The following is a 15,325-nucleotide window of genomic DNA, read 5'->3' as shown; positions in this document are numbered from 1 at the left end:
TGCTGCCATAACCCTTCAGCTCCCATTAATGTAAGCCATGTCTTTTCAGGGTGGTCCGTGGTCCAGGGGAGACTTGGAGACACAGCTGGGCATAATTAACGACGTATGAACCAGTACGGATTTGCTTTTCATTCCAATGACGGAGCAGTTGGGGGTGAGGATGATAAGGCAACTGCCTTCTCAGCAGAGTCATGCCCTTGAGATGCGATAGAAACACCAGCCCTAGAGCTCCATGGGAGGAGGGGGAGCATCTGAACTGCGCCGAAGGTGCAGAGAGGAAATTCCAGCAGCATCTGTGGAGTGTCCCTGTAAAGTGATCATTCTCGGGGTAATGTAGGGAGCATGCCCTACTCTGAGGGGAAGCAGGATGTCAAGTGGGCAGAGTTTTCATGATCCTGTGGAAGGTGCAGGGATCCCTCTCCCTTAGTGCTGTTTGCAGACCCCCCCCTTAAGATCTTTGGCTGGCCACGTAGTCTCCCGAACATCTAGGAGCTCAGGACAGAGTTGCTCCTTTTTTGCCTCTACCATTTCCATCCTGGCCTGCAGTTTGGATGTCTTCCTAGTGAGCATGAAAGATGAGCTGAAGTCAGCAGCAGGGAACGGGGGAAGCTGTAAGCTATTTGGGTAGTTTCTTCTGTTTCTCAGATGCTAACTAAGAGCCTGGGTCATTTTGCTTTGGCAAAGGAGGCCTTTCTGTGTAGAGTCCAGACTGGAAATCAGACTCTTTTCTGCTCCCCATGGTTTCCTTTCATGTAAATAGATACAGAATAAGGGTATAACTACAGATACAATGTTAGCATAACTGCTATTTCCTGTGCTGGAGGGGTGGAATTAAAGAGAAGGGCTTCACACAGCACATTAAACAGGCAAGTATATGCATACAGGACAGCCAGGGGCACTGACTGGCAGGGGGTATTTTTTATTTACCCACCCATTTCTAACCGGAATACATCGTCTTTGCCTTAGATCAACCAGCAACACAGGACTCTATATATGCATTTATCCATCACTTCCCTTGCCCTGCTTTGGTGTAAGGATACCTGCTCTTCCCAGCTGTACATCCGGCTTGAGAAGGTTTCCTTCCATGGCTGAGCAGGACGGGTCAGGGCTGGCGACTAGCCCATCGCAGGGAGCGTGTTGCTCTGTGTCTTGTGCAGTGCACATCACAGAGGTAATGGATAACTATACATATGCTTACATGTGGGGTTCAGCTCTGCCCTTGCGTGTGTTGCTGCAAATGGGGGCAAAAGGGTGTGGCTTCCACAGTCGCATGCAAAAGCCAAGATGGGTGAAATCTGAGCTGGCAGCCAGCTTCCCTCCAGAGTGTACAGGACAGCAGAAGGAAGCCTTGCCATCAGCAGCCAGCACTGACTCACAGCAGGTCAGGCATGCACGCTGCACCAGCTCAGAGGGGGAGCAACACTCACCCTGCAATATGTCAGATGCCAGCCCGGACCCTTCCTGCTCAGCCGCGGCAGGAAGCCTTCTCAAGCCAGATCTGCAGCTGGGAAGGCACCGCCACCTATGCTGCAGCAGCTTTCCTAGTGTGCGGACATGCCATTGCGAAGGAATGAAGGAGGGTGTATTCAGGGAGAAGGCACGGCATGGGCACTGGGAGCACGAGCATGTTCCATGCTGCCTCTGCAGAAGCGCTCCAACCGCTGGCATGCCCGTCCGCTCCTGGGCCTCCCTGCTCAGAAGGGTTCCACTGAGGTACAGTAGGTTTTGTGATGTGAAGACAGGTCCCCTAAACAGAGACCAATTACACTGTCTCTCTCCTTTACCTACCAAGGTCCAAGTGAAGCCATCACCACTGTAAAGGGAACTGGGCAGGCAGATCGCTGAACCCATGAGGAACCCCACTGATTTCATCTATATTTTCTAGCCTTCCGCTTGCTCCCCAGAACCAGGATAACAAATGACTTGCAAGTGGTGCACAGTTATGAGGGGTGTTCAAGAAAAGGCTAGATAATCTTATGTCAAGATGAGCGGACAAACGTAACGTGCTTGCGGAGAGATTTGGAGTGGACGCGCCGCTGTAATCCTTATTGCTGAGGGCGTTCAGTGGCACAGCGGGCTGCATGCCACCACTGGAGACATGCTCTCAAATCCTGGCACCCGTCACTTTAAGTTGTTGGGGTAAAACTATTGGTTCACCAGCCAAACCCAGTTTGAGCCAGCAAAGTCTTTCTCCCCACGGATTTATTTTCCCTTAAGGGCTGCAGGGCAGCGTGTGCAGCATAAACGGAGAAACATCCCAGCGTGGGGCAAACCAGTCCAGGCAGTGTAGAGCTCTGTCTTCTCAAAGGCATCTTCTCCTTCCGATTGCCAAGCTCCTCTTGTAGAGTTACCCGTCCCTCCCTGAGAGCTTGACGGCGGCCGTCCACCCACAACCGCCTTGCCTTGCTCATCTGTATGAGGACTAAGCAAGGCATTAGCCCCCTGCTTGCTGGAAAACAAGGAGGGACTCTGGACACAGTCACAGTCATCGATGAGGGTGGCTTTCTCCCCCCAGTCTCTATTTCTCTACAGCATAAAACCACCAAATGACTGACACCCTTTGCTCCAGAGAGAAGCCAGAACTAGCTGGAACTGCAGGGAGAGCAGTGCCAAAGAGGCTATCACACAGAAAAGGAAGAGGAGGATGGTAAGGAAAACACCTTACTCTAGAGCCAACTATGGAACCTGTGAGATCATGCAAACAGCTCCCCATTCTTCTACTAGCTGCTTCCAGCTGGTCCTACATGCAATGGAGGTTACCACCATCTCAGGGGATGCTTCGTCAACCAGGGACTTTTAACAAGCCATGTTAAACTGCCCATTTCCAGCTGTCCTGAAGCTAGGGACTCCACTGATGACCTCCTGTTGGACTTTTCTTTGAGCACTTAAGATCTGGCCCAGGTAAGCTACCCAAAACCATTTTTATTTGTCTCTTACCTGCAGGTAATAGTCAGTGTATCCTTGGAGTTTATGGTGTGTTCCTCCTCGGTGATGCTGAGAGTGGGTGGGGTCATAGAATAGCCTCTCACCAGATCTGGGGAGAGAAAGAAGAGAAGGAGCAATGCGGAAATGTGATAAATCTGGTCACTCTGCTGTGTGTTAGTTTGGTTTGGTCTCTGAAGCCAGTCTAAGTAAATGTAGGAGGGCGACCAGGCCCACTGAGGGAAAGACTTTGTAACAGAGCAGTGGGATTCTGTTGCCCCCAGTTAATTTACTGCTGACTCACTGGGGCAAGTGAAGTTCATTAGACTCTAATCATAAAGGAGCAGTTCTCCAGCAAAGGGTCTGGTACAGGTCCTGAGGGAAGAAAACACAGGAGCGGACGAGGCCTGGAGAGAGGATTATGGCTGGGTTGAAGGAAATCTAGGAACAGCCCATTCTCAAGAGCTGGTTGAGGCTGAGATTCCATGAAGTATTGTTTTGGAATTACCCCTTTTAGTAATAAACCAGAGTCCGGGTAGTTTTGTCTGAAGTTGGGTGTGAATCCCATCTGCTTACAGACCCCCAATTTAAAAACGCAGAACTCTTACATATATACTGATGACGTGGGGAAAACCTTTCAACACAAGGCTCTCAAAAGGCAACAGCATCTTTTCACACTTACACTGAATGTTTTCCTAACTATGGACTCTCTCGGATATGACTGAGACTGTCTGGGAGGATGTTATCCCTTTTGGGATTCAGGCAGAACCATTTCCATGGCTGGTGGAGTAGAATTCCATGAGACAAATTACGCACCCTTATGCAGGGAGAGTCGTTGTTTGGCTAGGTGAACACAATATAATTAATTTCTTCTTCAAGTCTTGTGTGGATCCCTCTTCCAGGACACAAGCCACGCATCTGATACACATGTCCACCATAAGAGGGACCCACACTGAGAAAGCATCTTGAAGAACCACAGTTAGTGGAAGGTAAATAACCATTGATTTTCATTAACACAGTGTGGCCAACTCTCCTGATTTTAACGTGAGCCTTGTGATATTTGATGCTTATCTCAAAGCCCCTGCTTCTGAAGGGATGTGATTAGGAAAGCCCCATGGCTTTCATTAAAAAAAAAAAAAAAGTTTCTAACTCTCAAGATTGCAAAAGAAAGTTTAAAATGTGACCCAGGTGCATGCTAAAGGCGAAGGAGGCAAAGAAAAAGAACTAAAAGTGCATTATTAAAAGCCTCCTGGTTTTTAAACCAAAGTCAGGCCTCAAAAGTCACGAGACTGAGCTTTGAACTCCTGGGGTTGGCCATCGTGTTAACATCCTGGCTGAGGGAGGGCAGCTAGGTTTTGCTCCTGGGCTGGTGAGTTTGGTTTTATGTTAGATAGCAATGTGACTGAGGATATGGAAAAGGCTAAAGAAAGAAAGCATCTGGTGAAACTACTGGCTCCCTCTAGGATTGAGCTACAGTCTGGAAAAGCACATGAGAAACGGCTATATGGAGGCTGGGACAGGCTCCCGCAGTCAGCTGTGAGACGTGCAGAGTAACATCCACCTTGTGTGAATGGGCCTCCAGTAACGGAGCTCTGTGCAGACAGCCTGGGTTTTTAATTGTTTTCCACTTCCTTCCCACCTAGAAGTCATTCTGATGGTGGTCACGTGACTGGCTGTGTCTATGGAAATAGGGATAGCGCTAGCAATCGCCCAGCTCTAGCTCTGACTGATGGACTGTTCTCCCAATCGCTCTATTCCTGTTCCTGTGATACGCAATGAGTGGGATGGGGTCAGCTTTTCCCGGGTTGGCTCTGAGATGAGATGACTGTACTTGTTCATAGCACAGAACCAGGTGATCTCCTCGCTGAGTTAAAGGAATCCATGCCTTTGTCCACATAGCACCTTTAAGCACAAGCACGCACGCACATCCACTCCCGTCTACACTGCCCCCCTCCCCGCTCATTCAGATCCTTCCAAGAGACTCACTTCTTCCACAAACCTGTAAGCAATGAGTCAACAACATTCATCACTTACAACGAAATAAGCAGATCCTAGTCAGCCACTCCTCTGGCTTCTCAGTGGGTCTGGCCTGCCCTAAGTCTGCCTTGTTTGGACTGAAAGCTCTTTGAGGAAGGCACTGCCTGCTTTTTGTTCCTTGGGTCATGCTGAGCACATTGTCGGCTCCCGGCAAATAATTAATTATAAAAAAATACCTGGGAGGGGAACAAGATATAAAGGATTTGAAGAGACAGTGGTAGGGATTGGAGGGCCTGCCAGAGATAGACATGATGAGAAAAAGGCCCCTAGAGAATTGTGCACACGAGCGGGACAGACAGACAGACAGGGTGAGCATCTTTTCAAACAGGTCTCTGACCTTGCCCAGGCAACCCGATTGAAGTGTGCCAACTTGGGGGGCTTGCCTATGCATTCTGAAACCCTGGCACAGGGTGAGATTGAGTGAGTGAAAGAGGATAAGGCAACGTGTGGGCAAAAGAGGATGGCAGTGTGGGAATGAGGGGGAGACTGAGAAAGGGAAAGAGTGAGTGAGTGTGGAAGACAAGGAGAGAGAGGCATAGACAGAAGGGGTTAAGTGTCCCATCCACCCGCGGCCATCACTTAAACAACTCGTTATTAGAAAAGAAAAGAAAAGAAAAGAAAAGAAAAGAAAAGAAAAGAAGATAGAAAGAGACTTTGGACAACATACAAAAAATGTGCCCCATGCTTGTGAAAATAACTGAAAACATTTTTGATAAAATCGCTGAAAAATATAATAACATTTATTTAAAAAAAAATACAGCTTCTCTGCTACAAGCCTGGTCTGAAAACAAATCTGTCTTTCCTATTACTGCTGGACATGTCTATCCCTGTGCAGACACTGCTCTCCACATGGCCAGCGAGCACTCAGTCTGTCTGGCAGAGACTCTTCACTGCCCTGCAGTCACCTGCCCCATGAATGGGTCCCAGCACATAAATGGAGAAAACAAACCAAGCTCTGCAAGCTTACATTGTGGCCCACCCCTGAAATAAAACATGGGAGCCCTGACAGCACCAGTTAGACACGGGGAGCTATTATTTACCCTCCAAGAAGCTTCCCCTTTTCGTCTGTTGGGGGGAATTTTCCCGCCCTTTCAGAGTGAATGCAGTGGGCTAGCAGCTCTGCAGCTCTAGCAGCCAGGTACGGCGCAGGTAAGCACCGTGCGAGGATCTGACCCTACAGACAATGCGCTCCCAGGAGGGGTCCCACTGGAGTCAATGGGCATGTCTAACTGCATCTGGGAGCGAGCAGTGTCAGTGGGGCTCACACTAGCTGTACAAATAGCTGTGTAGATATTACTTCGGACGCTCTCAAGCCCACCCCACCCCCAGGCCAAGCTCCAGCCTGAGCTGCTGTGTCTACACAGCTATTTCCAGAGTGCTTGCATGAGCCCCGCTATGGGACACGTCTGTGGACCCCAGGCTGGGAGGGTTGCTCCCAGATGCAGCGTTTGCATGCCTGATGGGACTACTCACATGCTGGAAGATAAGCACATGGGTAAGTATCTGCATAGTCAGAGCCTAAGCCTCTCCTGTGCACCTCCATCAATGTACCTCGGGCTTGACCTGCAGCACTGCCTGAAAATCCCCCCCCACGTCCCCCACCAATGCGATTCAGTCCAGACCTTTAGCCCCTTCTGATACTCCTCCCTTTGGTCCCAGCACTGCTCTGAGAATGCAGCTCAATCCAGACTTACAATCCCTTTGTTAGTCCAGTGCTGGGTCCCCACACAGCTATGCAATGCTTCTCAGGCCTGCATGGACTCCTTGCTGGTCCAGGCCTCCCCGTAGCAGAGCTCCACTAAGATCTAGGCTGAGATCACCAAACTCATTTCGACATCTGGCTGGGGTGCTGTGTCAACAGAAATGTGCATAGAAATCTTTTGTTTGGGGCATTCCCCACCCCCCAGTTTTTTAGATGAAAAACTAGACCCCAGCAACTGAAATGGTCAGAGCTTTGCTAAAAAAATATTCAATTGTAGGTTTTCAAAACTGAAAATTGTTACCGAAAATGGTTTTCAAAAACGAAAAATGCTTTGGGCTTTGCTTACAGTTTTTCATTGAAAAAATCAAAACAGAACAAAACAAACAAGTCTGAAAAAAATTATTTAAAAAAAAAATTCCCCGCAAAATATAAAAGGCATTTTTGACCAGTTCCACAAGTTTTGTCTGTGACGGGGGCAATGTATGAACCCAGTTCTTCAGAGCAGAAAGGTGAGTGCATTAATCCACTTCCCCAGCCGGAAGCTCCAGATCTCAGCACTGGCCTGAAAATAAATCAGTTCTCGGATCTGGTGAGTTTAACTGACAGCAAATTAAATAACCCTAATAATTAATTCGCTGGGAAAGAGTTGGAAATTGATTTGCAGGTCCCAGCTCCCTGATTGTACTGGGGAAATGTTGAGGGATGCTTCAGCCGCTATATAGTTCTGTCTCTGCAAGGGCCTGGTTTTCAGAGGCACTGAGCACCGAAGCCCCAGCTGGAGTCAGTGGGAGCTGTGCGGCTCGCTGCCATTAACCATCAGCTGTGAGTTGCTAAGACTTTCACCCTGCTGCGCCCCTTGTATTTATGGCCACATGTTAGTATGATGTATAGTACAGTAGTGCCTAGAGGCTCAAGCTGTGATAGGGGCACTGTCCCAGTAGGTGCTGTACATAAACGTAGTGAGAGAAAGCCCCTGCCCCAAACTGCTCACAAACTAAAGAGACAAGACAGACAAAGGGCGGGAGGGAACATCAGAGGCACAGAGGTGAAGTGACTTGCCCAAGGACACACAGCAGGTGAGTGGCAGAGCCAGGAATAGAACCAAGGGCTCCTGACTCCAAGTCCCATGCCTATGCTGCCTCCCTAGGAAAAGTGAGGCCTGTTAGCAGCAGCTGATTGAGATTGGTGCTCTGGGTTGTTTCCCTAGCAGGGAGGTGCAGTCAGCCTGGGTACCTGCAGGAGGCTCGGGGCAGAGCATCTCCTCCAGTGTAGACCCAGGTGAAGACCCAGTGGAGCACCCACAGCCACAAAAACAAAACCCTCACTCCCTTTATGTGCAACTTTATAACCTGTTAGAAAACAGCACCGGGGGGTGGAGGGAAGGCTGGGGAAGAAAGAAAAAGTACAAGCTGTGCAGGTTTGGACTCTGGGATTCCTGCAGATGCATCCTGTCCGTGGCTGTCCACAAGTACAACAGGAAAAGGAACAAATGCTCCATCAGAATGCGCCATGGCCTGAGCTCATCGCCCTGAGCAGGGGACAGCGGTGTGACTGACCAGCCAGCATGGAGCCGGCCCTCCCACCAATCCATCCCACCTCGCTCAGCCCCTGTTAGCTTCCCCACGGATCCCAGCCTTTCATAACAGCAAGTGGGAGTTTCCCAGGCTCCCTGATCCCTCTAGATGCAGCTTCTTGTGTTGAACTAGAAAAGCACCTGTGACCCTTAGGCCCCAAGCTGTGATTTGGCAACTGGGAATCCTGGGGGCTGGAGTTAAATAAGTACCTAGGGAGGTGGTAGAATCTCCTTCCTTAGAAGTTTTTAAGGTCAGGCTTGACAAAGCTCTGGCTGGGATGATTTAATTGGGGATTGGTCCTGCTTTGAGCAGGGGGTTGGACTAGATGACCTCCTGAGGTCCCTTCCAACCCTGATATTCTATGAAGTAGTTTGGGTAACTAGGCGGATTATGGGCAGGAGGGTACATGTCACCGGTGGGCTCTAGGGTGACCAGATGGCAAATGTGAAAAATCGGGACGGGGTGGGGAGTCAGAGGTGCCTATATAACAAAAAGCCCCCAAAATCAGAACGGTCCCTATAAAATCGGGACATCTGGTCACCCAAGTGGTCTCTGATGGGGTACTAACCTCCAAGACTTCAGCGCAGGCATCTGACACTCTACAGTTTGAATCAGAACTCATTCCAACTCCTTCCCCCGGCCCCATCCTGCTCCTTCACCAAATCCCCCCTGACGCATTCAGCATGGATACCTTGCCTGCACGGATGTGGTGGAGGTTCCCGAGGTAATGCACCCTGTGCTGGAATTCTCCCCAGTGCTCACACAACACAACCTGACTCTCCTGACAGTTGATCTTGGCACTGGGTTTTGCTATTAAACATCAGCTGACTGACATACAGATGGTTCATGTCTCTGGCAAATCCCAGAGTGTGAGGGAGATGCCTCATGCGAATACAATGCTCCCTCTTCCCCAGGAGAGTCTACAAGTTATCACTCAGCCACTTCATCTTACAGGGGGAGCCCAAGGGAACCCAACTCTTACATGTACAGTGACGTACAATTTTTGTGCGTGTCTGTGTGCAGTGAAGGGGGCGATATCTAAAATCACACACACACTTAGGTGAAGAAGGAATTAATGTAATTAAAAAGGCATGCCGCAGCCCCAGCCATCTTTGTTTTTTCAAGATGGTTTCCAAGTGAGTTGGCAGCAGGACATTAAAATAAACAGTGCTGGATTGATGGGACATAGAGAGAGGAAGCAGGATTCCACAGCCACTCACACCTTGTCTATTTTGGGAAAAGTGCGTTTCCCATCGGTTTTCCTATCCTTGATCTTTCAGCACCCGGCTCTTAAAGGGGCAGGCTGCAGACCAACGACCTTATCCTTACTGGATTTATTGTCTATGATTCCTTAATCTCCTTGAAACCCCCCTCTTCTGCTCTCTGAAATCACTATACCAATGTGGAGCTCTCTCGGAATAAGGGCTAGTCTCTGATATGGAATGGCTGGCCCTCCCTGTCACCCACCCTCTCTGCAACCTGACCCTTCTGTCTCACTGTTGGACTCACAAGGTGGGTGAGGTGATCTCTTTTATTGGGCCAACTTCTATTGGTGAGAGAGAGAGAGAGAGAGAGAGAAAGAGGAGCTTTCGAGCTTGTCTGACTGTTGGACTGCCAGGGAAGGAAGGCTAATCTCCCTAAAACAGTTGCCAACCAATGGTGTACACTAACCACCTCTTGCCGCACTTCTCCAACGTTCAGTCTTTTGTCCGACCAGCTAATAATTCCATGGCATTAGATTACAACAAAGACAAGGAGAGTGCTGGAAGCACATTGAGACAATACAGCCAGGGAGCTGGATTTCCTTCTCCCTTAAATGGTTTTACACGAGCCAGGCTGACTTCAGTGGAGTTACTCCTGATTTACACCAGCGTATGAGAAAGGACAGTTGGGCCCAATGTGTGTGAATTCATTCTCTGCCCTTTCCTATTGCCACTGGACCATCAGCTAGGACTTGGGGGCGGGCCTGAAGTGCTGTGCAGCTCTGCAGCCATGGTCAGCCACGGAGTAACAGAGCCTTTGCCTGGGCGGGGGAAAGCGGAGCCGTTCATGGCACAGAGGTGAGCGTGCTGCGGTCAGTGCCATTCAGAAAAGTGAGTGCTTGTGAGCTCCCATCCTCCTCAGGCCAGCAGGAAGCCCTGCTGGGATCCTCTCTGAGCCCTCTCAAACCACTTCAGCACTTCTCCGTTTCCCTTTCCCTCCCTCTCGGAGGAGTCCGACCTGTTAATTAACACAGTTCCTCTCTGGAGAGGGATTTAGTTCACACTCTGTCCCTCTCGCTGACTTCCTTTCCTGTCCAATGCCGGACTGAAACACGCCGGCTGCAGTCACCCCTAAGTATCGTACAGCCCCAACCGGGCCCCAGGATGGAGATATCCCCTCGCTCCGCAAAGCCGCTTAATAAATGGACTTTTAAAAGGCTGTTTGTTTTATCGCCAGTGGCCCCAGTAAGTATTTCCAGAGTTGGAGCCGCAAGCATTTAGCAAAGGGTTCATTAACCCTAGGCCCTCTGCTCCCTATTCCCACCCCCATCCTAGTGCCACAGACTCTCTCCCCTCCTCCTCTCTCCTCTCTCTGCTGTTCCCACATCTCCTCTTCCCTTCTCCCTGGCCCTCCCCCTCCCCATCTGGGCCCCCATATAGTCTTCCCCTCAGGCTCCTCTTCCCTCTCTTGTCCCCCATTTCCTCTCTCCCTTCCTTGACCATCTTCCTGTTTCATTGCACACCTCCACACTGCCCATGTTCTAAACCGCCAGCGGGTTTGAAACTCACTTGGCTCTTGTCACTGTGGCCACAGCTACGCTACACTGGGGTGCCACATTGGGCTAATTGGCCCTTCTAGTCTCCCTGCTCAGACAGGGCCGTTTGACCCCTGATGGGACAATGCAGGGTGGCACTGGTAAAGGTTACCAGGAAAAGCTGAGTAAGAAAGTGCATTTCAAATCCGAGTGGCTCCTTGCTGGGGAGAGGAGCAAGGAACCAAGCTGAACAAGGGGAATGAAATCAATCTATTTTGTTATAACAAGGCAATTGGCATTTCCCTCCCCAAGCCCCCCTCTCTGCCTTGTTTGCCTTCAAGTTGAGCTCTGAGCATTTCCAGATATTAGCAGAGAAGCTGGCAGCCAAATGAATGTCTAGACGGCCTTTTGGGTGAGTTCCTTGTGTCAACAACAGCAGAGGTTACTGCTGATGGGGGATGTCAGCACCAGAAATGTCAGGACAAGGCCATAGATTTCCACTCCCCTTCCACTTCCCCCCACCTGCCCCATGGCTGGGGGCACATTGAACAGTGTGGTTCTTCATTTCCCTGATAGAGCTCTGAACCTGAGGCTCATCACCAGTCCTTCCGCAGGCATGGAACACACTTAATTGTCACACAGACTTTTCCACATCTAAGGCAAAGCTAAAAAGGAACATAGGTGCATTCTTCTCCCCTACCCAGCAAAGGGACAAATCCTGACACACTCATCTTATTCAGGCAAAACTGCCCGTCAATGGGAGTTCGTAACAACCAAGGAAAGCCCTCAGACTTTGGACCATTATGTTTATGAAGGGCATCTCCACCCAGACAAACATCCGGTAACCAGTTCCCACAACATGGTTCAGGGCTCCTGCCCCAACAGTTTACAGTCCTCTCCCATGTGGTCTTATACGAGACGGCGCAGCTTAGCGGGCTGACCAGGGCACCATGTGTCAGGAGGATCCCTTGGGTTCTAAGCCTAGGTCTGATCCGGAGTCGTCAAGTGGGTGTCATTCAACCCCTCATCACCTTGGCTTCTCTATCTGTAAATGCCTACACAGACCTGCTTTGTGGGTGCTGAGAGGAGTCACTACCCAATGTCTGTAAAGAGCTTTGAAGATTTCAAGCGCTCTAAGGGTTAACTCCACTCTCAGTTACAGTGTGTAAATTGGGAGAAATTTGACTGTAGATGTAGGTGTACCTGGGATCAGACTGTGGCCTTAGTGTTACATCCTGGAGAGCCTTCTGTAGCCAAGGAGAGTTGGACCGGGTGACGTACTCTTCAGAATCCATCAAGACCATTCCAAAGCTGATCCAAGGTGCAGAACAAAGTGAAGCACTCCCTGCCCCGGGGGCTGAACATATGACATCCACGATGAACCTAGCCTCCTGCAATCAGAGACTGGAGCTGGGAATCCAGATCAGCTCTCTTCAGGGGTTCCACAGAGCCACCAGGACAACACGACATGGGGTCTCCTTTAAAGTGTCTTCAGTTTCCTTTGACCTTTGTGTCATGAATTTGTGAGCCTGAACTCCTGGCTGGTGGGAGCTGTTGCATTTCAGAGGTAGTCTGCTCTCCCTGAACTTCTCCAGACTACTCCCTTCTCAATCTCCCTTTGTGTTGATGAGCAGAGTCTATTGAGCCCTACCAGGCTCCCATGCCTCTTGCTGGGGCGTGGTAATTCCTGCTCCTTTCCCCTATCATTTTTATAAGAATAATATCTACAGCTGTGAGATATCTTAGCTCTTTTATCTGTTTGCAAGCCCCAGGGGAAAGACCCTTTGCTCCATCCCCTTCCTGGGTTCCCTGGAGTTGGGAAAAATGACAGAACTGCCTTTTGTGTGTTTGCACCTTAGAAATTTATCTTCTTGTTCCGAACTACTCCTGACACCTTGAAAAGCGAAACTGACTCTCCAGACAGTAAGGACCCTAGCTGTAGAAGGAGCTCTGTCCAAAGCAAATACTAGGAAGGAACCCTTCTCCATTTCTCAGCTTTGTTTTTCATGGCAGAGAGAAGCAGGTGAGGGGCACTTGCTACCTACCCAAGCCACATGAGACATATGTAGCAGAGACAGGATGGCTGGGATTAGGAAAGCTTATTTAGTCCAGATGGGAGGAAACTGTGCATTGTTTGATGGTTATTTGGCAGCTCTTACGAAATGGGTCGGTGGTCAAGTTCTATTAAACTAGTTCCTAGGAGACAGGGCACAAGAGTCACTATCAAAATGAGCACTAACCCAACTGACACCCTCCACAGTGTAATCAGCAGAGAGGCCAAGGAGTGGACAGGGTGTGAGACAGAAGACTTTCCCAGTCTGGGCTGTCAGAACTAGCATCTTTCCCCAGCATTAAATCCACTTGACTCAATATTTCTGAAGCCTGATTCCCCATTGCCCTGCACCTTGTGCAGTAATTTACACCAGTGCAAAGCAGGTGCAAATCATTACCATTCTGAATGTGTAGCATTTTACATCCGCTTTGCACTGGTATCAACAATTGCACAAGAACAAGGAATCTGGCCCCGGTGTCTTTATCCACCTTGCATACGCATAGGAAGTGCATGTGACACGGGCAAAACTGGCCCCATTTCCCACCTACTGGGACTGGAGTTCCCAGAAAAGAATGACTCTTCCTCTCTTCTCCAGGATAATTTTATAGAGTCATACGTGAAAAACAAAGTGTGGTTGTCACATAACGAACCTGGGAGCTGGCAGGTCTACAAGGGGAATTTGAGTGCACAGCTGTCACCTACTCCTCCTCATGGTCACTCACGTCAGGAAAGAGGATGAGGAAGGAAAGAGGAAGGCTTGTTTGCGGAGGAGTGAGATATCACAGAAGGCTGAAAAATGAATAAATCTGCTCTCGCACACTCTAGCCACAGCTGGGATAAGCCACCACAAAGAGGCCCCAGGTGATTTCTCTCCAGCCTGTCAGCTGGGATGAGCAATCCCAATGGCTGGGTGGAATTTACTTTGGGAGAACGGAACAGCCTGTGCCAGATTAGGCACAAGAGCCATGATAAGGTGAGAAACGGCTCAAAGCTGGGTTTGAATAGCTCTGATCCTCTTTCTTTTTAAAGGGTCCCTGCAGGAAGGAGAGGGGCTCAGACACTGCCACCTTACAAATAATAAAGAAGAAAAAGAAAGCAGGAAATGTGCAAAAGTAGCACGTTCACACGAAGCACAAGGAACTGGGTCTCTTTCTTGCGCTTCTCTTAAGGGGCTAATTAGAGTGGATTCCAGTTTGCTTTCCCCTGTTCCACAAGAAGTTACAGTAGAACCTCAAAGATCCGAACACCAGTGTTACAGACTGACTGGTCAACCAGACACCATGTGAAACCGGAAGTAACCAATCAGGCAGCAGCAGAGACAAAAAACAAACAAAAAAGCAGCAAATACTGTACTGTGTCTGTATTGCATCTTAAAGGCACATCTGGGCTGCCTCCCCCGCACCTTTCCCACTGCCTGCAAACTCATGCAGGGGTTGAGTAGGGTGCTCAGCTGCTGCTGAAACCTAGCCTGGATTGTCAGCTGGTGGATTTGGAGCCTGAATTGTGCTTTGTTCAGAGTTACGAACATTTCCGAGTTAAGGACAATCTCCATCCGAGGTGTCCGTAACTCTGAGGTTCGACTGCAGTGAGTCAGTCCGTGTCCTGTCTTTGCTCCGTAGGACATTAATTGCAGCTCTTCATTCAGCATCTTGTTCCTGTCCCACAAAGAGTTAGTTACAGGGGCTCAGCTAGTGCTTTCTCACTACCAGATGCAGGGCTAATCGCAGCTGTAGGTGTCTTGTCCATGACCACCAATGCCTTCATTATAAGGGGCCAGTGTCTTTGTCCCACACACAGTTATCCCCATTAGAGAATTAATCACATAATCCCATTCCTAAATAAATTAGGAGTTACTTAATGTTCTCTCTCTGTCACACTCCATGTGGTGTTAATTACAGGGTGACATGCCCTGTCCTACCCAGAGTTCATTTAGCTCATAGGTCAGCATCCTCCTATCCTCACCCCTGGGGCTTGCTTATAATAAATGATGCTTACAATACTATATCTAGCTGCTTTATCGTGCCTTTCATCCAGGAATCTCAAATCACTGCATATATACACATTAGTGAATTAATTAAACTGCAGAACGTCTGTGTGAGATAGGTGTTATCTCTACTGACTAGGAAATAATGGCAGAGAGGCCATAAGTCATCTCTGCACCAGTAGAGAGACCAACGCGGGGATCGAGGAGATGGAGGGATGGTTCTTGACTTCTCTGAGGGGCTGTCCTAGAAATCCATCATGCAGCATGTCCCTGCAGGGAGAGACCTACCCCGATAATGGGCGGTCAGAAGCTGTGG

General features: G+C 49.4%; 1 protein-coding gene across 1 annotated transcript in view; it reads right to left on the bottom strand.

Moving 5' to 3' along the window:
* The window catches only part of FLT4 (fms related receptor tyrosine kinase 4), a 99,457-nt gene that overhangs the window by 58,762 nt on the left and 25,370 nt on the right, over window positions 1-15,325 (bottom strand). The window contains exon 2 of the mRNA XM_077824050.1: window positions 2,938-3,034. Within this exon, the coding sequence (XP_077680176.1) occupies window positions 2,938-3,034 (97 nt within the window). The remainder of the gene's footprint in view (window positions 1-2,937; window positions 3,035-15,325) is intronic.

The sequence above is a fragment of the Eretmochelys imbricata genome, chromosome 8, assembly GCF_965152235.1.
Source record: "Eretmochelys imbricata isolate rEreImb1 chromosome 8, rEreImb1.hap1, whole genome shotgun sequence".
NCBI classification, from domain to species: domain Eukaryota; kingdom Metazoa; phylum Chordata; order Testudines; family Cheloniidae; genus Eretmochelys; species Eretmochelys imbricata.
This window is presented reverse-complemented; position numbering and strand designations above follow the sequence as displayed.